This window comes from Cucurbita pepo, chromosome LG13, assembly GCF_002806865.2.
Source record: "Cucurbita pepo subsp. pepo cultivar mu-cu-16 chromosome LG13, ASM280686v2, whole genome shotgun sequence".
Lineage (NCBI taxonomy): Eukaryota > Viridiplantae > Streptophyta > Magnoliopsida > Cucurbitales > Cucurbitaceae > Cucurbita > Cucurbita pepo.
Window position 1 is genome coordinate 2,490,620 of NC_036650.1, and position 24,209 is coordinate 2,514,828.

General features: G+C 32.4%; 2 protein-coding genes, 1 long non-coding RNA gene and 1 other non-coding gene across 6 annotated transcripts; 3 read left to right on the forward strand and 1 right to left on the reverse strand.

Moving 5' to 3' along the window:
- The first annotated feature begins 1,088 nt into the window (after window positions 1-1,088).
- On the forward strand, window positions 1,089-8,049 carry LOC111808773. Its single transcript, XR_002817129.1, has 3 exons — window positions 1,089-1,102; window positions 3,849-3,938; window positions 8,039-8,049. It is a non-coding gene; the product is annotated as an uncharacterized LOC111808773 (long non-coding RNA).
- On the forward strand, window positions 3,532-3,619 carry TRNAS-GCU. Its single transcript has one exon. It is a non-coding gene; the product is annotated as a tRNA-Ser (tRNA).
- On the reverse strand, window positions 4,369-15,395 carry LOC111808771 (DEAD-box ATP-dependent RNA helicase 10-like). Of its 3 annotated transcripts, none has more exons than XM_023694937.1 (14): window positions 15,157-15,395; window positions 14,459-14,611; window positions 11,376-11,499; window positions 11,176-11,245; window positions 10,201-10,263; window positions 9,671-9,745; window positions 9,437-9,556; window positions 8,103-8,144; window positions 7,947-8,021; window positions 6,894-7,040; window positions 6,545-6,682; window positions 5,324-5,435; window positions 5,165-5,253; window positions 4,369-4,701 (listed from the first exon to the last, which is right to left on the reverse strand). In XM_023694937.1, the coding sequence occupies exons 2-14, from the start codon at window positions 14,595-14,597 to the stop codon at window positions 4,549-4,551; spliced, it is 1,347 nt and encodes a 448-aa protein (XP_023550705.1). In that variant the 5' UTR covers window positions 14,598-14,611; window positions 15,157-15,395; the 3' UTR covers window positions 4,369-4,548. The 3 variants fall into 3 exon arrangements, with proteins under 3 accessions (XP_023550705.1, XP_023550704.1, XP_023550706.1); XM_023694936.1 differs by having other exon boundaries at window positions 15,112-15,395; XM_023694938.1 differs by lacking the exon at window positions 15,157-15,395 and having other exon boundaries at window positions 14,459-15,105.
- A 3,209-nt stretch (window positions 15,396-18,604) lies between these two features.
- LOC111809167 (hydroxyproline O-galactosyltransferase HPGT1) lies at window positions 18,605-23,180 on the forward strand. The gene is made up of 12 exons (XM_023695545.1): window positions 18,605-19,036; window positions 19,126-19,189; window positions 19,865-19,914; window positions 20,005-20,189; window positions 20,509-20,572; window positions 20,662-20,734; window positions 20,857-20,980; window positions 21,635-21,722; window positions 21,819-21,869; window positions 22,337-22,408; window positions 22,496-22,608; window positions 22,737-23,180. The coding sequence occupies exons 1-12, from the start codon at window positions 18,924-18,926 to the stop codon at window positions 22,757-22,759; spliced, it is 1,020 nt and encodes a 339-aa protein (XP_023551313.1). The 5' UTR covers window positions 18,605-18,923; the 3' UTR covers window positions 22,760-23,180.
- The last annotated feature ends 1,029 nt before the right edge of the window (window positions 23,181-24,209 follow it).

Here is a 24,209-nt window from a genome sequence, read left to right on the forward strand (position 1 = left end):
TAGAATCTTGGAATGTTTATATATGTTTGTTATAATATTATTTTCATACAAACAATTTAAAACCGTCTTTATACACACTTATTTTGTGCCAATTTTAATANAAAAAAAAAAAAAAAAAAAAAAAAAAAAAAAAAAAAAAAAAAACTACGGATTATGACATGACTTCCCGCCATACTTAAATTGTTCTTAATATTTAATTTTTAATTAAAATCTAAATAATTGCAACAAACAAAATTAAGATAAAAGATATAATTTACCGTCATTACCTAAAAGATATGGATCATTTTGATGTTTTTTCGAGCACAATCCAACGAATTTGTAATGAAATTGATGAAATTTTAACCAATTGTAAATTTAAAAATAAACTCTACTTTTTATATAAATTAAAAATAAAAATAAAAACTTTTATGGTAATAGAAAATCTGAACTGAATTTTTTTTTTTAAATAAGGAGACTTTTTTATTATTATATTATTATTAAATTATTATTAAATTATTATTATTGTATTTTAATGTTTCATGATTGTTACAGGTATGATTGGAAATTAAAAAATAATAATTTTGGAATAAAGAAGATTAAAAATTATCCTCAAAAGATTTGTTGTTGTTGTTGTACAGTAAGGATGACAGCCAATTTTAAATCCAAACTAATATTTAAACAGATATATCAAATAAATAAAAATGTTTTTGGCATGTTTAATTTTTTAACATTACTCTTCACATCATATAATAAAAATCATATAATAAAAATCATATAATAAAAATAATAATGCTCCCATTTATTATAGTTTTATTTTGGGGCTTTTGGATTCATTAATGATTTAGCGATCACAAGAATCTTGTATTTAAGCTTGTCTTTAATTCTTATTGATCGTCACTCGTTGAGTATTCGACAAAATTTCAAGCTCCAACAAGTGAGGAGAGTATTAAAATATTGAGATAATTAAATTTAGTGTTACTCTTTTGAAATGAATTGAGAACATATGTAAATGAGAGCCGTTCTTAGGATATGATGATTAAAAAATGTTTAAAAGAATTAAAAATTATATCTATAACATTAAATTTTTTTTTTTTATTTATTTATTTTAGGAACTCCAAAATTAGTAAATGTTCGGATGAGTTTCTTAGAATTTTCCTATAAAAAAAACAGGTGAGCCAGAACAAAACATGCTTAAAACAGGAGTCCTAGCTTCCAATGGTGGTTGACCGTAAGCTATCCTTTATGTAATATTGAGTTTTTTCTGTTGAGGATTGTTGGGAATGAGGCCTTTTACGGAAGCCCAAAGTAAAACCACGAGAATTTATGTTCAGAGTGGACAATATCATACCATTGTGGGGAGTCGTGATTCGTAACACTTTCAACACCACATTAAGCTAACGACACTCTTCCTTGTAGCTCAAAATTAAAACTCTTAACCTTCCGTGAGACATTACAAGAATTGTATAGTTCAAGTAATTACTAGTAAATAAGCTTTAAAATACATTAAAAAAAATACCATAATTCTAAATTATCATCCACTCAAAATTTGTAACTATCGAATAAATGTTCTTGTTTGATGTGACATGAATTGCAACATCCTGTGATAATTTGAACAACATTTTCTTGGCATCTTCCTTAAAGTTTATATTGCATGATTGAGATGACTTGGTTCATATCACTTACCAACAATATTCAATAAACGAGACGGACAAAGATGACAATTCAACTGCATGAACTGAAAGACCATCAGCTAATAGCGCAATAATTTTTCATTACAGTCACAGACACTAATGTGATGATCAACTAAACAGCGCAAGAATTGTCGATTATAGTAACAAACACAAAAGTGACACTCGATACAATAGCACAAAAACATCGTATGACTCGATGACAACTCAACTACGTGAACTGAAAGACCAAACTTGAACAATTCCAACAATACACTAGAGTAGAAATGGGTCGTACCTAGCCTAAATAATACACGTTTTTAACATAGAATATTCATAAATGGGTGGAATATGAAGCATTTTCTGAGTATTATAAGCTTATAGCTAAAAATAAATCCAAGTTGTTTAAGCACATTGCAGCATTGTAGCTGGCCATTACATGCTGCCACAAACTCCTCTAATTATTATAGATTCCTACTAATTTATTATTTTCTAATTTTTTTTTTCTAATTTAAATTTTATTTTTATTCATATTTCAATCTTAAAATTTTCCATTAAATTAAAAAAATTATGAACTAACCAACCAATAAAATCAATTGAAATAATATGTTGACTTTAATAATTAATGCATGTGAAAGTAGGGATGGCCTATCCCAACTTGATAAATAAATCAATCAATATGATTAATTTAATTGATTTTAGATTTTAAAATTAATTATTTTCATAGTTAATAAATAAATCTCACCCGAGTGAACATAATGAACATAAGGAACCTGCTTGTTTCGTATCACCAAAATTGTAACGATCTGATTTTTTCGTATATGTATCGATCGTGGTCATTACTTAAAATAAGGCTTTTGTAATTTTAAAACGAGCACGTCAATTCATAGTTTCTCGAGTCTTCGTAAACTAAAAGTTTCATACTCTCAACCTTACTCGTAAAAATCATTTTGAAAAAAGTGAGGATTAAAAATAATCAGTAAGGTACTACTCTAATGGGATAAGATATGTTTTAAAAAATCGGTCAATTTGATCATGATCTCTCCTAAATCTGAATTGTCTAGTTCAATTTTAACCAGCACATAAAGATTCTAACCACTCAACTTGTACATTTGTGATTAATAAAACGTTGACTTAGATCACCCCTTTTCAGTGACGTTGGTGACTACTCGAACACATTACGTGTCATTATCATAAAATTATTTTTCATCACAACAACCATTTCATTTATTAAAATAGGTCCGAGTACATTTAAAACATGATTTATGAAGCATCACACTCACACAAATCACAAACCCATAAACGTACATACATATCCAACCATTTCTAGAAAGAAAATAAAACTGATAATGATAGTCTTCGTTTTAATAATGAAACTTTACTGGAAAATACCATAATAATATTTCGATTATAATTAATTCATTACGTATAAGAGACCAAAACTGATAACTAAAATTCTCTACTTACAGTATTAGATTTAAGGAACAATCTAAAGATTTGATACTCGTTAGAACTCATTGAAAAAGTTCGTGTACTTGTTAATTTGTGTTCGAGCTTGTTCGAATTTGCAAGTTTGGCTCCCACAAGCTGCGACCGATACCGCCACACATTTTTTTCTTCTTCTTCGGCTTCTGTTTTTCCTTTCTCCTCCTTTTTTCATCGTAGATATTGTCCACAGTTGTGAATATAAAATATTTAAAATTTAAATGTTTTGAATAATAAACATTTTATTTAAAGATGCAAGATAATTATGGTCTAAAAGATTAAATGATTAAATGTCTATAATGAATATTAAATGTTGGACATTTAAATATTTTGNTTTTTCAAGCCTTCATTTTCTATTTTTTATACTATGTATCATAGTAATTATCCTTTTTCAATTTGGGGAGAGATGGCTGAGTGGACTAAAGCGTCGGATTGCTAATCCGTTGTACGAGTTTTTTGTACCGAGGGTTCGAATCCCTCTCTTTCCGTTTCTGTCAATTACTTGGTATTTTTTTATAGTTTAGGAAAGATGTGGAATAGATAAAATTTTTAGAACATTTCAAAATCAAGCAATGAAAAAAATCATTTGTTTTATTCTTCACGTCCCGGATTACGTCCCGGGTCATTAGATAGGAATCCGAAAATGAAGAGAGAAACAAAGAATATTACTACTGTATAAACAAATAGTTTTAGAGTAAGCATTACACAATCTCCAAGATTTTTTTTTTTTTTTTTAAGAGAATAGATTCTCTATCTTAACCTGTTTTGACACCAAGAAATGCAGTGAAGTTATTTCTAGAAAAGAAAGTCTACAAAATTAAATGTTAGTAATGAATGTTAAAGGTTGGATACTTAGATATTTTGAATAATAAAGATAATAATTGTCTAAAATAGAAAAAGGGGCGATCTTATTTGCATGTATTTTTGTTTTATTATTACAAAATAAAATCAAAATTAAACCATTATTATATCCATTTTATACAAATAAAAAATATTTAAAAATCACTTAACATTTATTTTAAATTAACTATAATTTTTATATTTTTTTTCTCTCTTTTAATCTTTAACTTTAGGCTTTTATTAATTAGCCATAAGTTTATATAAAAACAATTTAATTCAATTATGAATATAAATTTACAAAAAGATGAAGGTAAAAACACACAAAATGTAAACTACACGTTTAATGTAATTACATAATAAACATATAAAATGTAATATATTCTATTTAGGAGATATATACATACAAAACACTTAGTTCAATGATATTTAATCAATTCATCCTTAAATACACGAAATGTCAAAATTTCTCGTTCATTTGATGATTTGTATTCAAGTTAGAACAAACATCATATTCACCTAAAACTAGCAAAAATTGAATCGAGACTAATTAAATTATAAATATAAACAACTTTTTGGCTCATTTTCTTTTCATCTTCTTGGACGTTTTTCCATTTTTCGACATTTTTCCAGTCTTGAGACGCATATACTTTTCAACATCGTTGTTGTTGTCGTCGTCATCGTTGTCATCTCCACCTCTCCTCCTCTTTTTGCCACCGGTTTCTTTAATTTTCTGCACATGTTTCAAAATAACCACATCAACCAAAGTAGAAAAAAAAATGAACGAACAGTGATGCAAGGGCTATGTTACCCATCAAAACATACATAATAGCTTAGGAATAAGCCGAGCTAATATAAGTTCGGCTTCCTTGGTTTCCATAGTCTCTTGCATTTTTTATAAACTCTTGAAACAAAATTAAAAATTCAAAAACTTATTAGACATAAAATGAGAGGAGGTCAATGATAGAACACATGATACGGGCGTTTTGGGTGCTTACATTTTGTATATCGGGAAAATTCAGAGGGGAAATTTGTTTTTGGCTAAAGTCATTAGTGAGTGATTGAGAGGGGTATCTTGTAACTTTCACAGATGATTATCAATAACAACAGAGAGATTTCTATCAATACATTTTAGTTTTAACATTAGACACAATAGAGTTTAACCTAAAAGAGAAATTGTAATCATAATTTAATACCATGATGGATATTCTCTTCGCCTCTGCCACACGCTCTAACAACATCAAAACTTCCTCTTCCTGAGCGGAAAACTGCGGTAGCTTTTTCCCTGCCATGTTAATAGAGTCAGATATAGTTTGCTGCAAAAAAAAGAAGAAAAAAGGTCATCCATTGATTACCTATGAGCTTCTCTATCTGCATATACCACTCTAACTCATACTGATTAACTAACGAAATGGCAACCCCGGAACGACCTGCACGAGCAGTTCTTCCCACTCTATGTATGTAATCCTGCAGATAAAGTCATCATAGAAGAACATTGGAAGAGATTGAGACCTAATCTTTCAATTATCTAAGCCACAAGTCTCAATATGTGGGTTTTTAGTTTAGGTAGTTATTCAATGGAGCTACTCGTCAAAATGTTCACATTACACTATACACATCCAAGATCACACAAATAACAGAAGAGTATTTCAACAGAAGCTAAAGTATTAGGAAATGGATCCTTGTCAAGTCATGTTGGTAACTTCCGTTAGAACTAAGGAAATTATATTATTAAAAGTAAATGAACACATAGAGGATGACAAATAAATGAACACCACTTGTGCAGTACAAAAGGCTAAATTGGTTTGATACCCACTCTAGGTCTAACCCTTCTACTACATTCTTAACCCCATCACTGATCAACCTGTACTGAACAACTTAAGATTATTCCTGCCTACTTAGTTCCTAAATTTGAGCCTGTGTCTATTTGATCTTTGAACTATCAGACATTTGTAACAAGTCCTTACCTTTTCAGTTTGAGTCAAATAAATCTCTGAACGTATGTAATAGGCTCCAAACAAATTTGAAATTTTTAAAAATCAATACATCTATTAGATATTAGTTTGAATTTCATATACAGCGAAGTCTTAGTTTTACACCTTTTGTATCTAGTAAAATCCATGAGTTTTAAAAATTTTGAAAACTTAGGAACTAAATTTGTAATTATGAAACTTCCGAGATCAAATTGACATGAACTTCAAAGTTTGGGGACTATAATAGCAACATAAGCTAAATGAGAAGGGAGAATGTTGTACCTTCAAAAAGAAAAGTGAGGATACTGTGAACCATGAGAATATATAAGTATTTTCAACTTTGACACAGAAAACAGGAAAGCAGTTTTCTCCTTCTAAACTCTAGAAAGAAAGCTATACATACTAGAACTCCTGAGGCTATGGAAAGGAAGGGTTAAAGCCCGAAAGCAACTCCTGAGTAAGAAACTATCAAGCATATAGTTCTTGAATTGGAATATAAGAAAAAGAAAGATACATCATACAGAAGTTAACGCAAACAGCAGAATGCATAGAAGCCACAATGAAGCATGCAAACCTAAACAAATAGAATTGCAGAAGGAGAACCTTGGAATTTGAAGGAATATCATAATTTATGACCATATCCACAGATGGAATATCAAGTCCTCTACTAGCCACATCAGTGCAGATAAGAACATTGCACTCTCCGGCCTTGAACTTATTTAAGGCTCCTAGTCTCTTTGCCTGTCAAGACATGGTCCATGCAGAGAGTTTAATTGAATAATCCCACAAAATGAAGAAGCCAAAGAAAAATAAGGGTTTTCCCAACTTCCAAATTTTTTTTATAAGACAACTTGGTTGATAAATGATGTATATAACCGCCTTCCAAGTCTTTTTTTCATCTTTCAAAATATTTTATAACCAGAGAAAAGAAATGTAAACCACTGAGTTATACCTGGGTCATCTGACCACTTATGGGTATGGCTCTTAACCCAAGATTTCGAAGAACCAATGCTAGAAGGCGAGTAGCATCACAAGTGCGAGTGAAGACCATTGATGTTGAACCAGACATCTCAGTTAAGATATAAACAAGATAACACTCCTGTACAAATGACATGTAACAAAGTAAGTCCAACAGTAAAATAAGTTTGCTTCCCTTAAAAAGTTCAAACGTCTGTCAATACCTCTCCTCCCCGGTAACTAAAAAGGTATTCCCCTAAAAAAGACAGATACATATAGCCCTTTCCTTCTCTTTTTTTGCTTTTTTCATTGTTGTTGTACTTGTAGAGGACTGCCACTTGTTTTTAATAGTAACTTAGTTTGTGGTGGGCATTTCTTTTTTATTCTTTCATGTTTCATCTGTATGAATGAAGGCATTAAAAAATAAAAAGTAAAGGAAAAGGAAAAACAAATTATCATGCTTGGGGGAATGAATGCATGAAGCCTCATTCTCACCCAATTGTCTACAATGCCCAAACTAATCCAGACATTTTCATTCTAATCATCCTTTACAAGACAAAAGATTATCATTAAAATATCCCACAAACGCTATGAGGACTCGATCTCTTCATAGCAATGATGAAAATGACAACCAACGAAGTATCAAGTTACGAAAAGCACGCTAGGAATGAATGTGCCTTTCTCACAAAGTAAGTAAATTACTCGGGTAGGACCACCAATAGAATGCAATAACTTAACTACCCCTCCGTCAGTCTTTATCTATGTAAAGAAATGACAAAAGTAGTACACAAAATATACAGTTTTTGTGACCATAAGTTATGATACAAGGATGTGTAGTTTTCCAACAGTAGAGGTAAAAGAAAAGGAAAAGGGAGGAAATACAAGACAAGAAGGGGCAAGTATCAAGATGAAATTCCTTTCATCCCTAACTAAAAGCATTAAGTTATGAACCCTTCAACACTAGGGGGGGAAACCATCCTCAAAATATACAAAATCAACAAAATTAGACTGACATAAACAAAAATAATAAACCAAGAAGTAGGAAAACCTTATATTTCGCAGGGATAAAACAATATTGCTGCTTCAATGTGTCTACTGTGGAATATTTGGTTGCTGCTTCAATCTGAAGGAATTCAAGAGTAAGAAAAATTAATATTTGAACGAACTCAGGAAATGAAAAGATTTTAGACCATCACAATCATACCTTAACAGGATTTCTTAAGCTTGCCCTTTGAAGTTTCCGAACCTGTCGAATTATCTCAACTTGGTCAGTGATTTAAACCAATACAAAACCCCAAAATTAAATCTACCGGTGTTCAGAAACTACTTATTCAGATATGATACAACGTCCCACGTCATGCATATAGAATAAACAATTTAATACTGATATTTGATTTTTGTAAAGGATATGAAGCACTTAATGGCTTTTTGTGAGGAGCATAAGAGAAAAATCAAAATCAAAATAAACACACAAAAAATATATATGGCTATAGATGATGAGATATTGAACAACTAAACTGCAGAAGCTTTATAAGATTGTAAATGTATAGACTTTTATGGTACTTTTTTCCTATTTCTTTAAAATTAGAAACCCTAAGGCACATCACCACACATCACTCAAAGACGGTGCTTCACATGTACCATGCCTACTTATAACATTGCATATTGAATTTCTAAGCCGAGGAAGCTTTATAAGATTGTAAATATATAACTTGTGGTACTTATTTTTTATTTCTTTGAACTTTTTATTAAAAGAAAGCAACAGAAAAAATAAAAAAGAAACCTTAAGGCTCGTCACCACACATGCCTGAATGATGGTGCATAGTGTCATGATCATGTGCCTGTGACTGTATGCCCTTTACAACCTTTTTTATCATGCTTCCATCGTATGTACTCTGTGACTGTATGCCCTTTACAACCTTTTTTATCATGCTTCCATCGTATGTACTCCGTTTTGTATGTTAGTTTACTTTCCTCGTCTTTTTGTGTGTGGTTCTCTATGCCTCAAAATGTACTATAAGGGGTAAGACTAGTTGTCAATCCTTCCTACCTTGGTCGAATGCTAGGTAAGTCGTGTTGTTTATTTTATATATTTTTCTAGCCTACAACAAATGTTTTCTGAAATGTTTTCCAGATATTTTGCTAGCCTAAAACAAATGTTTTCCACTGATTTCAAAAACCTTATACTCAATCCCATTTTTTTGGAACCATTTGAGGGGTTGAGGTTGCAAGATAGGCCAGTTGTGCCAACCGGTGTCTCGGAAGCTAAGTTAGCTAGCTTGCTTAAGGGCGTGGGCAAATGCTGCACAATCGCTTTCCGAGTTCTTAAAAAGTGCGATTGTAACACTTAGCATCTCTCATGCCCACATATAGCATTGCATAAGAGATACAACAGAGGCAGCAGGGTAATCTTTTCTTTAGAATTTTTTTTTAGTTAATTCCTAGTTCCCGACAAAATTTTGTTCTCCAGGANAAAAAAAAAAAAAAAAAAAAAAAAAAAAAAAAAAATCAAATCAAATCAAATGTTTCCATATTTACCTTTTTTGTCATAGTAGCAGAAAATAAATATGTTTTCCTCTCACGAGGAATTTCATTCAAAATTTCATCTATTGATTTTTGGAAGTCTTCATTCAATAACCTATCTGCCTCATCAAAGACCTGATCGACATGCAAAACAGGCTAGTCAGTACAGGTTTATTACTAAACAAAGTAAACAATTTAATTTAAATGAAAGTTTATTGTCTCTCAAACATAATTTTTTACAGAACTCACCAAATACTTCAATGTGCGCAGGGAAAAACCCTTCGTATTAGATAGATGGTCCACAAGACGTCCCGGCGTCCCAACCTAGAACAAAGTAAATGAAATCTTAAATAAACTGCTGAATAAATAAGCAGCAACAGAAACCACAACAACATTGAATCTCGAACTAATTACAATAGGCAATAGGAAATAGTGTATAGAAAGATGATTAGACAAAAGTACTTAGTGAAAATCATATAATTGTAGATGCTTTATGATGTGTGGTAGTTTTAAGTTAAACTACTCGCCACAGAAGTAACTTTATTTAACTTGGACATCTGTTTTAACTAACTGTATTTCCTATTTACTGATAGATTTTTCATATAAATACTCAGCATAATTTTGCATGGGGAGGATTATGATAAAATTCTTTCTCGGAGGCTAAATCACTTTCTCATTTAATCCACAAGAACAAAAGGATAATGTCCCGAAGAGGACATGAATTTTCACATGGACCATCACATTCAAGTTCAAGAAAGCAGAAAAGATCAGAGACTTACAACAATATGTGGCCGTTTTGCCAAGTTAATGGCTTGCTGCACCATGTCTACCCCTCCAACAAGCTACAGAAGATAAACATAAAATACTTATCACCAAGACGGCTCCATGTTTACTAAATCCCGAAGCACGAAAAACATCAAGAGGAAAATAATAACAAGAAAAGAAAAATAGGAGACCTCACATCCTCCAGAATTTTTTTTGTTAAGCCCTTTCTTAACCTTAGTCTCCCTCAATGTTGGTAGGTATCTATGTCACAAAACCAGGTCTTTGAAGTAAAGTTTCAACTTGATTTTATATTCAGCAAAAAGTACCCGGAGAATATACAATGCAGTCCCGTACAGGAGCCACACTCCATCTGTAGACCCCAATCAGTTCATACGATCTGATCTCTATTACCTCTAATCTATCTTTCTACTTTCTAATCACAACTGTAAGCCACCAATGCCAACTAGAGACCTAGAAGCAAGCTTCCTATAACAAACTACCATACATTAATCCTTTCTCGAACAAACCACCTCCCCTTAGATGGCATAACAATTATCCACAAGGGCTGAGGTTGTAAACTGTAGCTGGCTAGTCCTGATAAGTAGCATTGTGCAAGTCTTCTTTCACATCATAAAGGCATAAAGGAAATATTGGTTTATGTTTCCCTATATCCTCCTACAAATTTAATATAGGGTTCGGATTTCTTTTTATCTCTCTCTCTCTTTCTTTTCTTCTTTTTTTTTTTTTTTTTATTTTATGAGGATACTAAGGGTTTGGATAATATTCAATAGCCAATGCATTTATAACATATTAAGAATTATTCATGAACTGGATGATTATGTGCAGAAATTACTTAGATTTTTAATTATTTAACTTTTAAAACATAGTAATTTTATATAAATATTTTTTATTAACATAATATATAGTTTAATATCCTCATGATTTGTACCCAGCATTTATCCTTCCTCAGTATACTACTGAAAGCTTACCACTGCACACTTGATACCAATGCCAGACCCTAAAGCTTCAAACTGCTCGGCTATCTGAATTGCAAGCTCCCTGAAGAATAACAAAAGCAACAGAATATTTGAAGTTTATAGACTTGCTAAAATCTTTCCAAAAGATTACTTCTCTCCTTCTCAAAGATAAAGAGTGTGTGTACATAATCTACTACAATTCGGTATCAAACCTTGTGGGAGAGAGCACACAGGCAAAAAATGCTTGAGGAGCATCCAAAAGGGCTTGCAAAATGGGAAGAGCAAAAGCTCCAGTTTTCCCAGAACCAGTCTGTGCAAGTCCAATTAAATCCTTTCCTGCATTACAATGGTCACAAGGTTAAACATAATCAATACCACAAACATAAGTTGCAAAGAAAGAATAGAAAAAGAAAGCAAGAAAAAGGGATGAAAGGGCACCACAGATAAATATTAGACCTACATTCTAAAATTCTCAGAAATTGATGTGTCAAAATATCCATATCCTATCATCATGTCATGTGCAGTCACATGTCTACCTTTGTGCATTCATTTTCTATTTACACCTACATCACATGTGCAGGTGGAGATCCAAACCTACAACATCATGGTGGGCGTTGATGCATCTATGCTTCTTAGCATAGGGAAAAGTGCAATCTCATAATAAGAAATTACATTCACCATCGCCAATCTTTCTACCCCTGAAGAATATCTATGGACAGATTACACGTTTGGCAAAACAAGAACCAATTAGGTAGTCATTCTACGTCTGTTGTAGTTAATTTTGATAATAAATGTCTCAACAACTTCTTTAATGACCCTTACCCAAGATTCATATCAGGATTTGAAATCCGGATTCGGTATCTGATGGCCCCGGCATTCTCCTACGACATGGTCACGTAACTTACTCATCGCTTCTAAGAGTGAAGACTATCCCCACAAACCAACATGAGTCCTTCCAACATGTTTTGTCCTCACTCATACGCATCCTAGGAAAAATCACAAGATATCACCCAATATAGAATGGCTCATATACTTCAGCCACCGAAAAGGAATGAACATGATACGGTGTCCTAATCATACCATGGATGATTTAGATTTAAAAGGTTTTATTGTATTTTTTAAGTTTTAGAGAATTGTCTTCAAATTATAAGTTACAATTCGTTAGTGGCCATTATGGTATTGATGACCATGAAAGTTACAACCTTTCAATTAACCATAGGTTATTATAAGGTTTATTTTCAAGGCTATAAATAGTCATTCATATTATTGCTTTAGTATGAAGATTTTGGATATTATAATGAAAGTTGCATATTATGCTTCTTAAGCCATGAGTTTGTTCTTTTACCTTTGTATTTAGATTTGCATGTTAGAGTCATTCAAGTAGTTTTTATCAAACTATCTTGTGGAGTGATTCGAATCATGAGTTTAGAAACGAGCTTTCTTTACTCTTGATCTCGATCATCAAGGTAATCCGTTCCAAAACTTTCCCTTGGGTTGATTCCATAACCTAATGAAAAATAAGAAACAAACAACAACGGAAACATATATCCGATCTAGAACCTAAACCTCTAATACCAAATGTTATGGAATCAACCTAAGGAAAAGTTTTGGAACAGATAACCTTATGATCAAGATCAAGAGTAAAGAAAACTCGTTTCTAAACTCGTGATTCGAATCACTCGACAAGATAGCTTGATCAAGACTACTTGAATGATTCTAGCATGTAAATCTAAACACAATAAATGCAAAGGAACAAGCTCATGGCTTAATAAGCATAATATGCAACTTTCAGTATAATATCCAAAATCTTCCTACTACAGCAATAACATGAACGGCTATTTATAGCCTTGAAAATAAACCTTATAATAACCTATTTTTAATTGAAATGTTGTAATTTTCATGGCCATCAATACCATAATGGCCATCAACTAATTGTAACTTATAATTTAAAGACAATTCTCTAAAACTAAAAAAATACAATAAAACCTTCTTAAATCTAAATCATCCATGGCATGATTAAGTCACCTTATTTCGTATCAAAACACCTTGTTGGAATAGGTAGTAACTTTCAATTCTTTTAAGTCTTTATTAGTCATCCTATCCTCAAGATCACTCTCATTCGGATGTGGTCTCGATTCATTCGTGTATCCCTCCTTTACTGGGGTGTCACATGCCCACCAGCTTCCGCCTTGGTTCGCCCCCAAACCACATCTTACTGAGACAGATATCGCTCTGATACCATTTGCAACAATCTGTACTCAGGATTTGAAATCAGGATTCGGCACCTAAAGGCCCCAACATTCTGCAACATGGTTATGTTACTTACTCATCATTTTTAAGAGTGAAGACTATCCCCACAAACCAACACGAGTCCTTCAAGTATGCTTTGTCTCACTCACATGCACTTTAGGAAAATTCACAAGAGATCGTCCAATATAGAATTACTCCAAGAAAAACACACTTAACTATGGAGTTCCTATGATTGAGCCACTGAAAAGGAAAGTGAACCTTATTGGAATCTATAGTAACTTAAAAAAATTTAAGCCTTTTTTAATCATCCTATCCTCAGGATCAGTCTCATTCAGATGTGGTCTCGTTAATTCATGTATCCTTTGACTTGGGTGTCAAAGCTTTTCATAGAAATTTTATCATCGTTGAATAGATGACCATGCATAAGTAACAAACAGAATCCACTGCCTAAGGAGTAACATGCCTAAACGGAGTAACCTAAGTTTACTACAAACTGAGTCCACATTTAACCGACTAATCTGACACGCATTCATCCCATCGATAACATCTGATAAAAATATGACAACAGCATGCGGAATAGAGCATACTAGCACTCTATATTTAACCATTGATTTGATCAATTTACCTAGTTTTGCGAGTAAAAGGCCAAGAAGCAATAATTCTACTGGAGAAAGCTAAGAAATTAAATATACAAAAATATTTGTCAAAAGGAAACTACAACAAATAAATAAATAATACTAGGGGCCTTATTGATCCTTAAAAAAGTGAGACCCAACATTTAGGTGATCGTACTGTCTCCTGATCTAAAAACTATAAAGTGCAAAGCGAATAGGCAGCAGTTGGCCAAAATATGCTATCCCGCAAAAACAACCAGAGCCATCCAACATGCCAACCTAATTTTTATATAGAAAAATGTGCAACTTTCATGCAACTCCAAAATTAAAAGCCGTTAAAAGAAAATTTAACTATGGCATTGGTTGAATAAAAAAAAAAAGTATTTGAATAGAGGAAATGAACACGTAAAAGCATGAGCTAAGGAAAGAACCTTCTAGGGCATGAGGAATAGCCTCGACCTGAATCTTAGACGGGTTTTTCCAGCCTAAGCTCTCGCATGCCTCAACCAATTGCTCACATATCCCCAAGCTCTGAAACGTCTTTACCTCTTCTTCATAGTCTTGATCCATTGCCACCGTTCAATCTGGAAAATAACACAAAACAAAAGCTTGGGTTAGAGACCTTGATTTAAGACTCAAGAGTATGACACAGGAAAGTATAAACTTAAGAAGGTAAAGAATTAGTATTGTGAAACACAACGGGGAATAAATAATTTCATGGATAAACGCTTGTTTGCAGAACATCTATACCAAATAAAGGTTTGCCATTATAAGGAACATATTCGGGAAGTACATCAATACTATAAAAGTGTTCATTAACTTCGCCTTCACTATGCAATATCTTATTTTGACAAAGAATCAAAAGTTTTCACTGATAATACGAAAAATTCCTGTAAAAAATCGAACTCTAAAAGCCAGAAACATTACGCAATTTGCAGCGACAATTACTCGAGCAACAGACAAAAAAAACACCAAGAAATATATTAAGAGCATCAAGTCACCAAAAACATAGTCACGCAGGAATAAGTCAGCCCCCCAAATGTATGGACTGAATCGCATCAAAAACAACAAATATATCTCATACCTGGACCGATTTGAGCTTCAAACAAACAATCTAAACCACTTGTACCTAATCGGAAACCACCGCGAAACACAGCTACAACAGCCGTCTGATGCTACCGTGGAAGACCAAGACCCACGGCGTTTCCAGCCTTCCACACCGAGACTCACGCCGGCGTAATTCAGTCTCGAAACCGAGACCTCGAAAAAATAGTGACCGGCAGCTACAATATTATCTCTGTGTCTGCGTAATTTTCCGAGTGCTCGCTACAGTTGGTAGCGTAAAGAGCAGCCCTAAAGATGAAGGTGAATGACAAATTACAAATATACCTATTAATTTAAAATTTCCTCTTTTTTATACTTTTCAATTTAAATGTATATTAATTTATTATACTTAAATTAATAAAAATTACCCTCCACTTTACGTCAAAAATATTCATAAATTTTTAAAACATCTCAATATTATCTTTAATTTAAAAAATATATATATCAAAAATACATTTAAGTTTTAAAAAAAAAAAAATTAATTACAGTTAGTTAGGATAAAAAAAAAATGTTGATACGTACACTAACTTTCGAAATGGTTTAAATGATATCATTTAATTTTTAAAATATTTCAAAAATACTTTTAGTTTTTTTAATATTTTTCAACTTTTGTAAAAACTTTTAAAATACTCTTAAAATTTTTAAAATATTTTTGAACTTTTTAAAAAAAAAATAAAAAATACTCTTATAATTAGTATTACTTTTCAAAAATATTTACGAAATTTTAAAAATAATATTAAAAATAGAGATGATCTATGAGACGTCGATAGATAGTTTTCATCAATATATTAACCGTAAGAACTTTTTTAAACTTTTTTTTTATTAAAGTTAAAGATATGAATGATATTTTTAAAATTTCATATACTAGTAGTAATGGTAATGATATTTTTGAACTTTTAATAAAAAGTTAAAAAATATTAATGAAATTTTTTTAATTTTTAAATTAATTTTAAACTCTCTTAAAAATTTTAAGGGTATTTTTTAAATAAAATATTAATCTTTTTATCTAAAATTAGTAAGTGTATTTTTAAAAGAAATTTAAAATTTAAAATTATTATTGAAATTTCTTAAAGTATTTTTATGGCAAAATACAATGTATATTTATTAATTTAATATATACTAAACAAAGTGAAGGTTTAAAAATAAAAACCCGTATCTAGATTTTTTAAAAATAAATAATAATAATAATAATAAGAAATAAATAAACTCAATATTTGTAATTTTTTATTATCCAAGTTTGAAATAAAAGTCATATTTTTTTTTTTTTTGTGAATTTGAAAAAATTCATAGCAAACAAAAAAAAATTACTGAACAATATGAAATAATAATAATAATAAGAAGTGGTAATCAAATGATGCAGATCAAAATATATTAAAAAAATATTTTTTATTTTCAATTAAAGTTTGCAATCAAACTTTGTAATCAAAATAAATTTATTAATAAATATTTTCAACTGAATGAATTATATTTTTCTTTTATCAGTTTATAATATTAAAAAAAAGGTCTAAAAATCAAATAACCGTATTTAATATTATTATTATTGCAACAAAGGTTATCCGAATTTTATATAAATAAAATATTTTTAATAATTTTATTATCTAGTTTAATTTTAAATTATTAAATAAAATTTAATTGAATGTTAATGTATATTCCTTAAATTTTAAATTTTAGGATTTTGAGTCTATTTAGTAATAAATCTTTAATAATTATCTTTAAATAAATGAATTTTATAAAATTATATAAACTTTAATTGTAAATATTTAAGTGTAATTTACGCGTAAAAGAATCAAATGTGGTATACGACAGAGATAGAGTTAATTATATTAAATTAGATAAGTATATTACAAAATTATATAATTAGAAAAAAATGTTAAAAGAGTTATAATTAAATCCTTGTCTTTACGTAGAAAAATGATATACATACCATAAATATTAAAAATTAATCAGTAAGTGATTTCATTGTTAGTATCGAAAAATACAATCGCACCTTACCTGGCTCACGACTTATGACCTACTTTTTTGTGACTGTTCCTTGAGCTTTACTCTCTTTTTCGAGTAGAGTTTTATGTATAATGCTTTTCTACACACGGTTCCACGCACTCGTTCATAAATCTACTAGGCGAACTCATACATGTATCCCTAGACCTGATTATAGGCTAGCGTATACTCACACGGCAGAGAAATAATTCATATTCATAACATACAACATGCAAAGTACATGCCTGACGAAAAATACTAGAACATCATAACATAGAATAATATCAGACAAGAAAAAGGTCACAGGTTACGTGATATTCATGTTTTATTCAATTCATCCAATCTAACTCGTTGGCATTCCAGTAGTAAGTCCACTAATAGTGTTGATCTAAACTGATGTTACTGATGTTTCTTAGTCGGTAGCAGCCTAATCCTATTTGTGGTCAAATTTCATCATGATGTTCCATGACATTGAAATTATAACATATTTAAGAAACTAACTTCACTTAATCCTCCAACTAATCATAAACAACCATAAAAATTTCAAATTAGCAAAAGAGTAGCCTTACTAATGTTAAATGCCTTTAATTACGTCAAAAATTGCTCCAAAACGGTCCGAAATGATCAATTGGATCAAATTGGGCCAAAAAACAGGTGATCTGAGCTGACCAAGAGTCGCCAAGTCAATTGAAAGCCACTGGGAGGAGTTGGCCTGTAAGAGTCGCTCTACGAGTTGTAAAAGCCACTAGATTTAAAAAGAACATTAGACTTTCTCTGGGCTAAAGGCACCCTAATGCTAAGATTCTTTGCCGTCTTATATAGTTTAAGTTGCATGCTTAGAGTCATTTAAACTTGATATGATCAATCTTGCTCGTGGAGTGATTTAAATCTTAAATGAATTTCTTTGTCTCGAGATATTTGATTAACATTATAATCCAAATCTTATTTTCCCTCGAGACAATTCCTTATCATTTTCAAAGTTCTTGGATATTTCGACCTTAAGTCTTATTCTTCAATACTGTCATTAGATATAATTCCCAGAGTTACAATCATCTTGATTGGAGGATTTTAGCATTTGTGACCTAGAAGTTTATATATCCACGAGAATTCAAGAAGATTCTTACATCCAATTGGTTAGGGTCATCATATCAGGACCGTAATGAACACTTTGGTCACACATGTCTAAGCTTCATGTGGATGTCGGGATACAGTCGTGGGTCGATAGCAGTTGGACGTGGGCTGATTCCAAATCTTAAGTTAGCACATCGGGGTTATAAATTTTAAAAATATAAACTAGATAGTTAATTTTATAACTATGATAATACCAACCTAATTACAAGTTTACTTAAAATTTTAAATTATTATTTTCACAAAAATTATTTTAATATCAATTTTTTTTTAGTTTCATTAGAGAACATCATGTGATAGAAGTTAAAATTTGAAACTGAATTTTTGGAAGTGGAGATGTTTTTAAATTGTTTTTGTTTTATAGTTTGAATAATTACCTGCGTTTTTGTCACATACCAAATTTGATAATGAGATTTTGAATGTATAATCTCAATCTGTTCATCCCCAATCGCTGAATGGTACTGAATTTTTCACCAACCGCTAAATCGATCTTCTCCTTTTTCTCTCATCGAATTTCTCGTCCACCTCTCAGCGCTCCATTCCGAAATCCAATTGATTCTGCCTATCATTTTCCAATTCCGAAGTTTCAGAGTCGATTTGGTGATCTTCAAGATCTGGTAAATGCCTCAGGTTTGATTGTTTTGGGGTTTTGAAGGTTGAAGACGAAGTCTATCAATCGCTGAGAAGATGCGAAGTAAGGGATCGAATGCTCGGCTTTCGAGCATGCCTATTCGATCCCGAATTCCCACACTTTTGCTCTCCATGTTCGCTACCTTCGCTTCAATCTATGTCGCTGGCCGGTTCGTTCTCTTTGATTCCATCGTTTCCACTATTTCTTCTTCCCTCGATATTTGGTTACGGATCAATTTGAATTCTGGATGATTTGCAGGTTATGGCAGGATGCGGAGAACAGGGTTTACTTGATTAAAGAGCTGGATAGGTTAACTGGTCAGGTGGGTAAACCGCTGTAGCCACTATTGAGCATCTACATTCCGACTTGCACTTGTCTGAGCTTAAGCTGAATTTCAGCTTCTAATTTTCGAGCAGCGGTTCAATTATGAAACTAACTGGAATGATTTTTATTAACAATTCAATTGATATAAATATCCTTCAAAGGCATGGTAGTATGCGTAGGGAAGAAACAGTGGTTGATAATTCCATGGAGGTCTTTGAAATATAATACATTATGTGCTTTTTTGCATCAAGATTGTTGTTGTTTTGTTAGAACTCAAGGACACAGTTGTACAACCTATAGAACAGATCTTGTTCAAGTAAGGTCCAACAAACTGTTTTCGTTTTTGGTTGTTTTTTTTTTTTCGTTACAAGGTATGAGTGGATACCTGGATCATAATTCTGGATGGTAATTTAAATCAATCAAAATTTGTTTGTTCATGTTGAATCATCACTATGAGAATATAGCATAGGATGATTTAGCCATAAATTAACCAATGAGGCTATGGCTTAGCCAAAAAATGCAATAGTAGCTATCAGATCTTGGCTTTGAATTTGTTATTTTTACGCCCCTTCTTTTCGCTGCAGATCTAGTTGCGATTTTTGTTGATTTCATATCCACTTGCTTACTTTTGTCTTCTCTGGATTATTCAAATTGATCCGTGGTACCTGTACAGGGACAATCTGCAATTTCAGTGGATGATACATTAAAAATCATAGCTTGCAGGTAGTACTTATTTTCATTTGGTTGGATTTAAACTATCTAATTTTAAGTACACAGCTCCAATCTCTTGTAATATTTATACTTTTTTTATAGGGAACGACAGAAGAAGTTGTTGGCGCTTGAGATGGACTTGGCTGCTGCTAGGCAGGAGGGTTTTATGGTGAAGCATTCAAGAGAGACTAACGAAACAAAGATCCCCTTGGTTGTAATTGGAGTTATCACCAGATTTGGCCGCAAAACCAACAGAGATGCAATTCGTAAAGCATGGATGGGAACTGGTAATGCATTATTCTTCCCTGTCGTCGAAGTTATTCACATACCGAATTGCTAGGATTGAGGTTCTGTATGCCTCAGAATATACAAAGAAAAATCAGGTTTAAGAATGAACAATTAAGACTGGAGGGCTCGTTATGGTGTGAGAAAGATAGGTTTTTGTGACTCTGTAATTCCTCATTGTACTTTCTCATGGCAGGGAAACAAATGTCTTCCCCCTTTCTGATTGCTACATTTTGAAAATATAGTTTATGTTTGTGTATATTAAAATAATTTCTTAACGCTGTTTTATTGAATGTTTAAACCTAAGAGCTTTATTTGCAGGTGCTTCTTTGAGAAAAATGGAGAATCAGAAGGGCATAATTGCTAGATTTGTCATTGGAAGAAGGTTTTATCTCTATTCATTTTTTCTCTTTATGTCTAATATTCTGATTTTCAATTGAATGTTAATGGCTGGTTGTGTATGCTTTCTTGTAGTCCAAACCGAGGGGACAGTTTAGACAGGGCCATTGACGATGAAAACGGACAATATAATGATTTCATTATACATGTATGTTTTCTTAATTTTTAATGACGGTTTGCTTCAGCATCAAAATCATCAGTTTCTCGGGGAAGCAATTTTTGTTACCTGAGTAAAATTTAGTTGATTTTCTTTAGCCTACTTCTTTACAGAATGACCATGTGGAGGCGCCGGAGGAGCTATCAAAGAAGGCCAAGCTATTTTTTGCTTATGCAGTTGATAAATGGGATGCTGAATTTTATGCCAAAGTCAATGATGATGTTTACATAAATATTGGTTAGTACAACTAGTGAGATGAACTATTTCCCGTAAATCCATCTAGCTTTGCATGTAAAAATCCTCCGAGAAAGTAAGAAACAAAATCAGTCTGTCAATGAAACTTCATGCCTCATGCTAAAACAATCAAGAAGTAAAAAGACGACTAGTGAGATGAATATCAAATTTTTTTGACAAGCCAGCGCTATATCTCTTTGTATTGAAAGTGAGTTAATTAATGCAATACGATGGTGGTTGAGACAGTCGCACCATAATGGAAGGTGTTCTGCATCATCTATTTGAAGACGGGGAGCATTGTTGAGGAGACTGGCTCTTTTGCTTTTCTTTTTAGAAATAAGAAGAAAATTTTAAGAGGTTAGAGAAGTCTTGAGAAGTTTGAAGTTTGAAGTCATTAACAATGATTCTCTTGTAATTTTCTTTTCTTAGGGTTCATTTTCTTAGGTTTGATCTTATTTTCATGACCCTTTTTCCTAAACAAAATGCCCTCAATTGTGTTATTTCTTATAAAACACAACTATTACTGTACCTTCAACGTTACTTTTCCCATTGAAGTGAAGCTATTCTCAGCTTCTTCCCATTTCGGGCGTATGGCGCTTTTGAGCTAAAATGTATACATTAGCTAATCATTTCTGTAATTATTTTTGCTCTATGCAGATGTCCTAGGGAGCACACTTGCTTCTTACTTGGACAAACCTCGTGTCTATATTGGGTGCATGAAATCTGGTGAAGTGTTCTCAGAACCGTGAGTATGGCGTAAATCAGCAGACATTTAACGTAGGACCTTTTCAGGAACCATGAAACTAAATCTCTCATCTTTTCTCCATTTGGACCTTTTCAGGAGCCATAAATGGTATGAACCAGATTGGTGGAAATTTGGTGATAAAAAAGCGTAAGTTATATTGCATCTGTATACGCCGAAAATTAATGTTACTAATTCGTTCTGCTAGATTCTTTCCTTTCCGAACATTCTAAGACTGTGTTTGGGGTGTTCTTCCACTTTTGCCATGGTCAAAAACTCATTCCACTCGAGATTATTATGTTTATCATGTCTTGGCCTTTGGAGAATATATAGAGCAAGTCAATTTAAAAGTGTTTTTGTCTTATATATGCATGTATAAGTACTTTCTAAGGGTGTAGGATGAAAACCTATTGTTTATTGAGTACTTTAGTAAAAGAACACTTGCTAAATGCACATATTGAAAATTGTTTTGAGCCGAACATTGACTTGGTGATCCTAACTGGATTTGTGAACCTTATTTTCATCTCTTGTGAAAGTTTTCTTTATTTCTTTGTGGTTGTTTTTCATAATTTGGTGTTCTTGTAATAAAATTTGCCATCTTTGTCCAACACATACAGATACTTCCGTCATGCTTCCGGCGAAATGTATGTCATATCGAAAGCTCTGGCCAAGTTCATTTCAATAAACAGGCAAGTGTTTCTGCTTATTATCCATCGTCTTGTCTGCATTTTACATAGCTCAACAGGCATGATTACATCAGGTTTCTCAATCTGCAGATCTCTTCTCCGTTCTTACGCCCATGACGATGTGACGGCCGGCTCCTGGTTTATCGGGCTCGATGCCACATACATTGATGAGGGGAAGTTTTGCTGCTCTTCTTGGTCTGCTGGTCTGTCTCCCTCTATCCCTAACACAACAGATCAGAATTGGAAATCTTCAAACCCCCAAAACTTCAACATTAACACTAAAAGTACCAGGTTCTTAGCAAGTTGAATTTTGTTTTTTCTCCCTTTTCAGGAGCCATTTGCGCAGGTGTCTGATTGGCTTGCTTGAAAATCCTTGATGGGAAGGGGAAGTGCCAGCCTGAAGAGAACACAGAACTAATTTACATGTTTATGATGTCGTGTGTTTCGCTTGGCGAAAGACAATAATATTAGCTCGTCGGACACTGTCTTCGGATTCTGTTACGCTAACGCTGAGTTCTCGAGAGACTGACCAGAGGTTCACAGTTTGTAAGATGTGCAATAACAGTATTTTCTTCATTCTTTGGACTTCACTTCATCATACAGACGTTCTTATCTGTTATTTTGGCGTTCATTTAGCACATCCGGATGTATGTTAGTTAATTCATTCAGGCGAGTGGACCTTTGAGAAATGTAGATTATTAAAGGCACTGTTTTATGAAGCACCTATAATCGAGGATGACTCTCTTGAGGAGCAAAACTCTCGTGCTGTTGTTCATTTGCCCTGTTATGTTAACAAAAATCAAACGTCTCGGAATGTGATTAGACTATAAGAGTACGCGTTTCATCGGTAAACGTGTTTTAAACCCTAAGGTTGACAGCGATACATAACGAATTAAAGTGAACAATATTTTCTAGCAGCGGACTTGGACGGTTCTCAGGAATTTATTTAGGTTCTCATTTGTTAATTATTTTATTTTTGGTTTGTTTAATTTTTGAAAAATCTTTAAAATTCAATTTATGCAATGAACAATGTTTATGCTATCTTAATGTAAAAATATGTGCTCTGAACGAAGAGATCAGATGATTAAATTTCTCTAAAAAAGAAATATAGGAAAAAGGGAAGAAACTATACCGAAGAAACTATACGGATTCTACAAGTAACGGGACTTGTAATTCTTCTTAGAGACATTTGTTTGGAAACCAATCAAGTAGAAAAATATCGATAGTTCCATTGCACAACACTGTTTTTAGACGCCTCTAAGAAACCACTATACTCACCAATAACTCAAACTTGGTAAGACAACTCTTGGCTTGTTTAAATTGTTGATTAGCCACTTTAGATACATTCAGTTTGTTTCATATATGAATCTCTACTAAGGTGGTAACTTGTTATAACACATCGACCACTAGTAACTTGACACTATCAACGACAGTATTCTTTATGACATTTACAATCCTAAGAGGCCACTATTGTCATATACAAAGAACCCATAGTTGGAAGTACTACAAAATTTCTGACACTATCTATAACAACTCAAGTCCAAGCCCAATGTTAATAGATATGGTTTTTTTTGGGCTTTTTCTCCGAATTTTCCTTCAAAGTTTTAAAACAAAACATTCCTTTATAGTATTATTAGAGCTAGATATCGAGCGATGTGCCAGCAAGGATGCTGGGCCCCAAAGGGGTGGACTGTGAGATCCCACATTGGTTGGACATTGGAACGAAGCATTCCTTTATTAAGGGTGTGGAAACCTCTCCATAACATCCGCATTTTAAAACCTTGAAGGAAAATCCAGAAGAGAA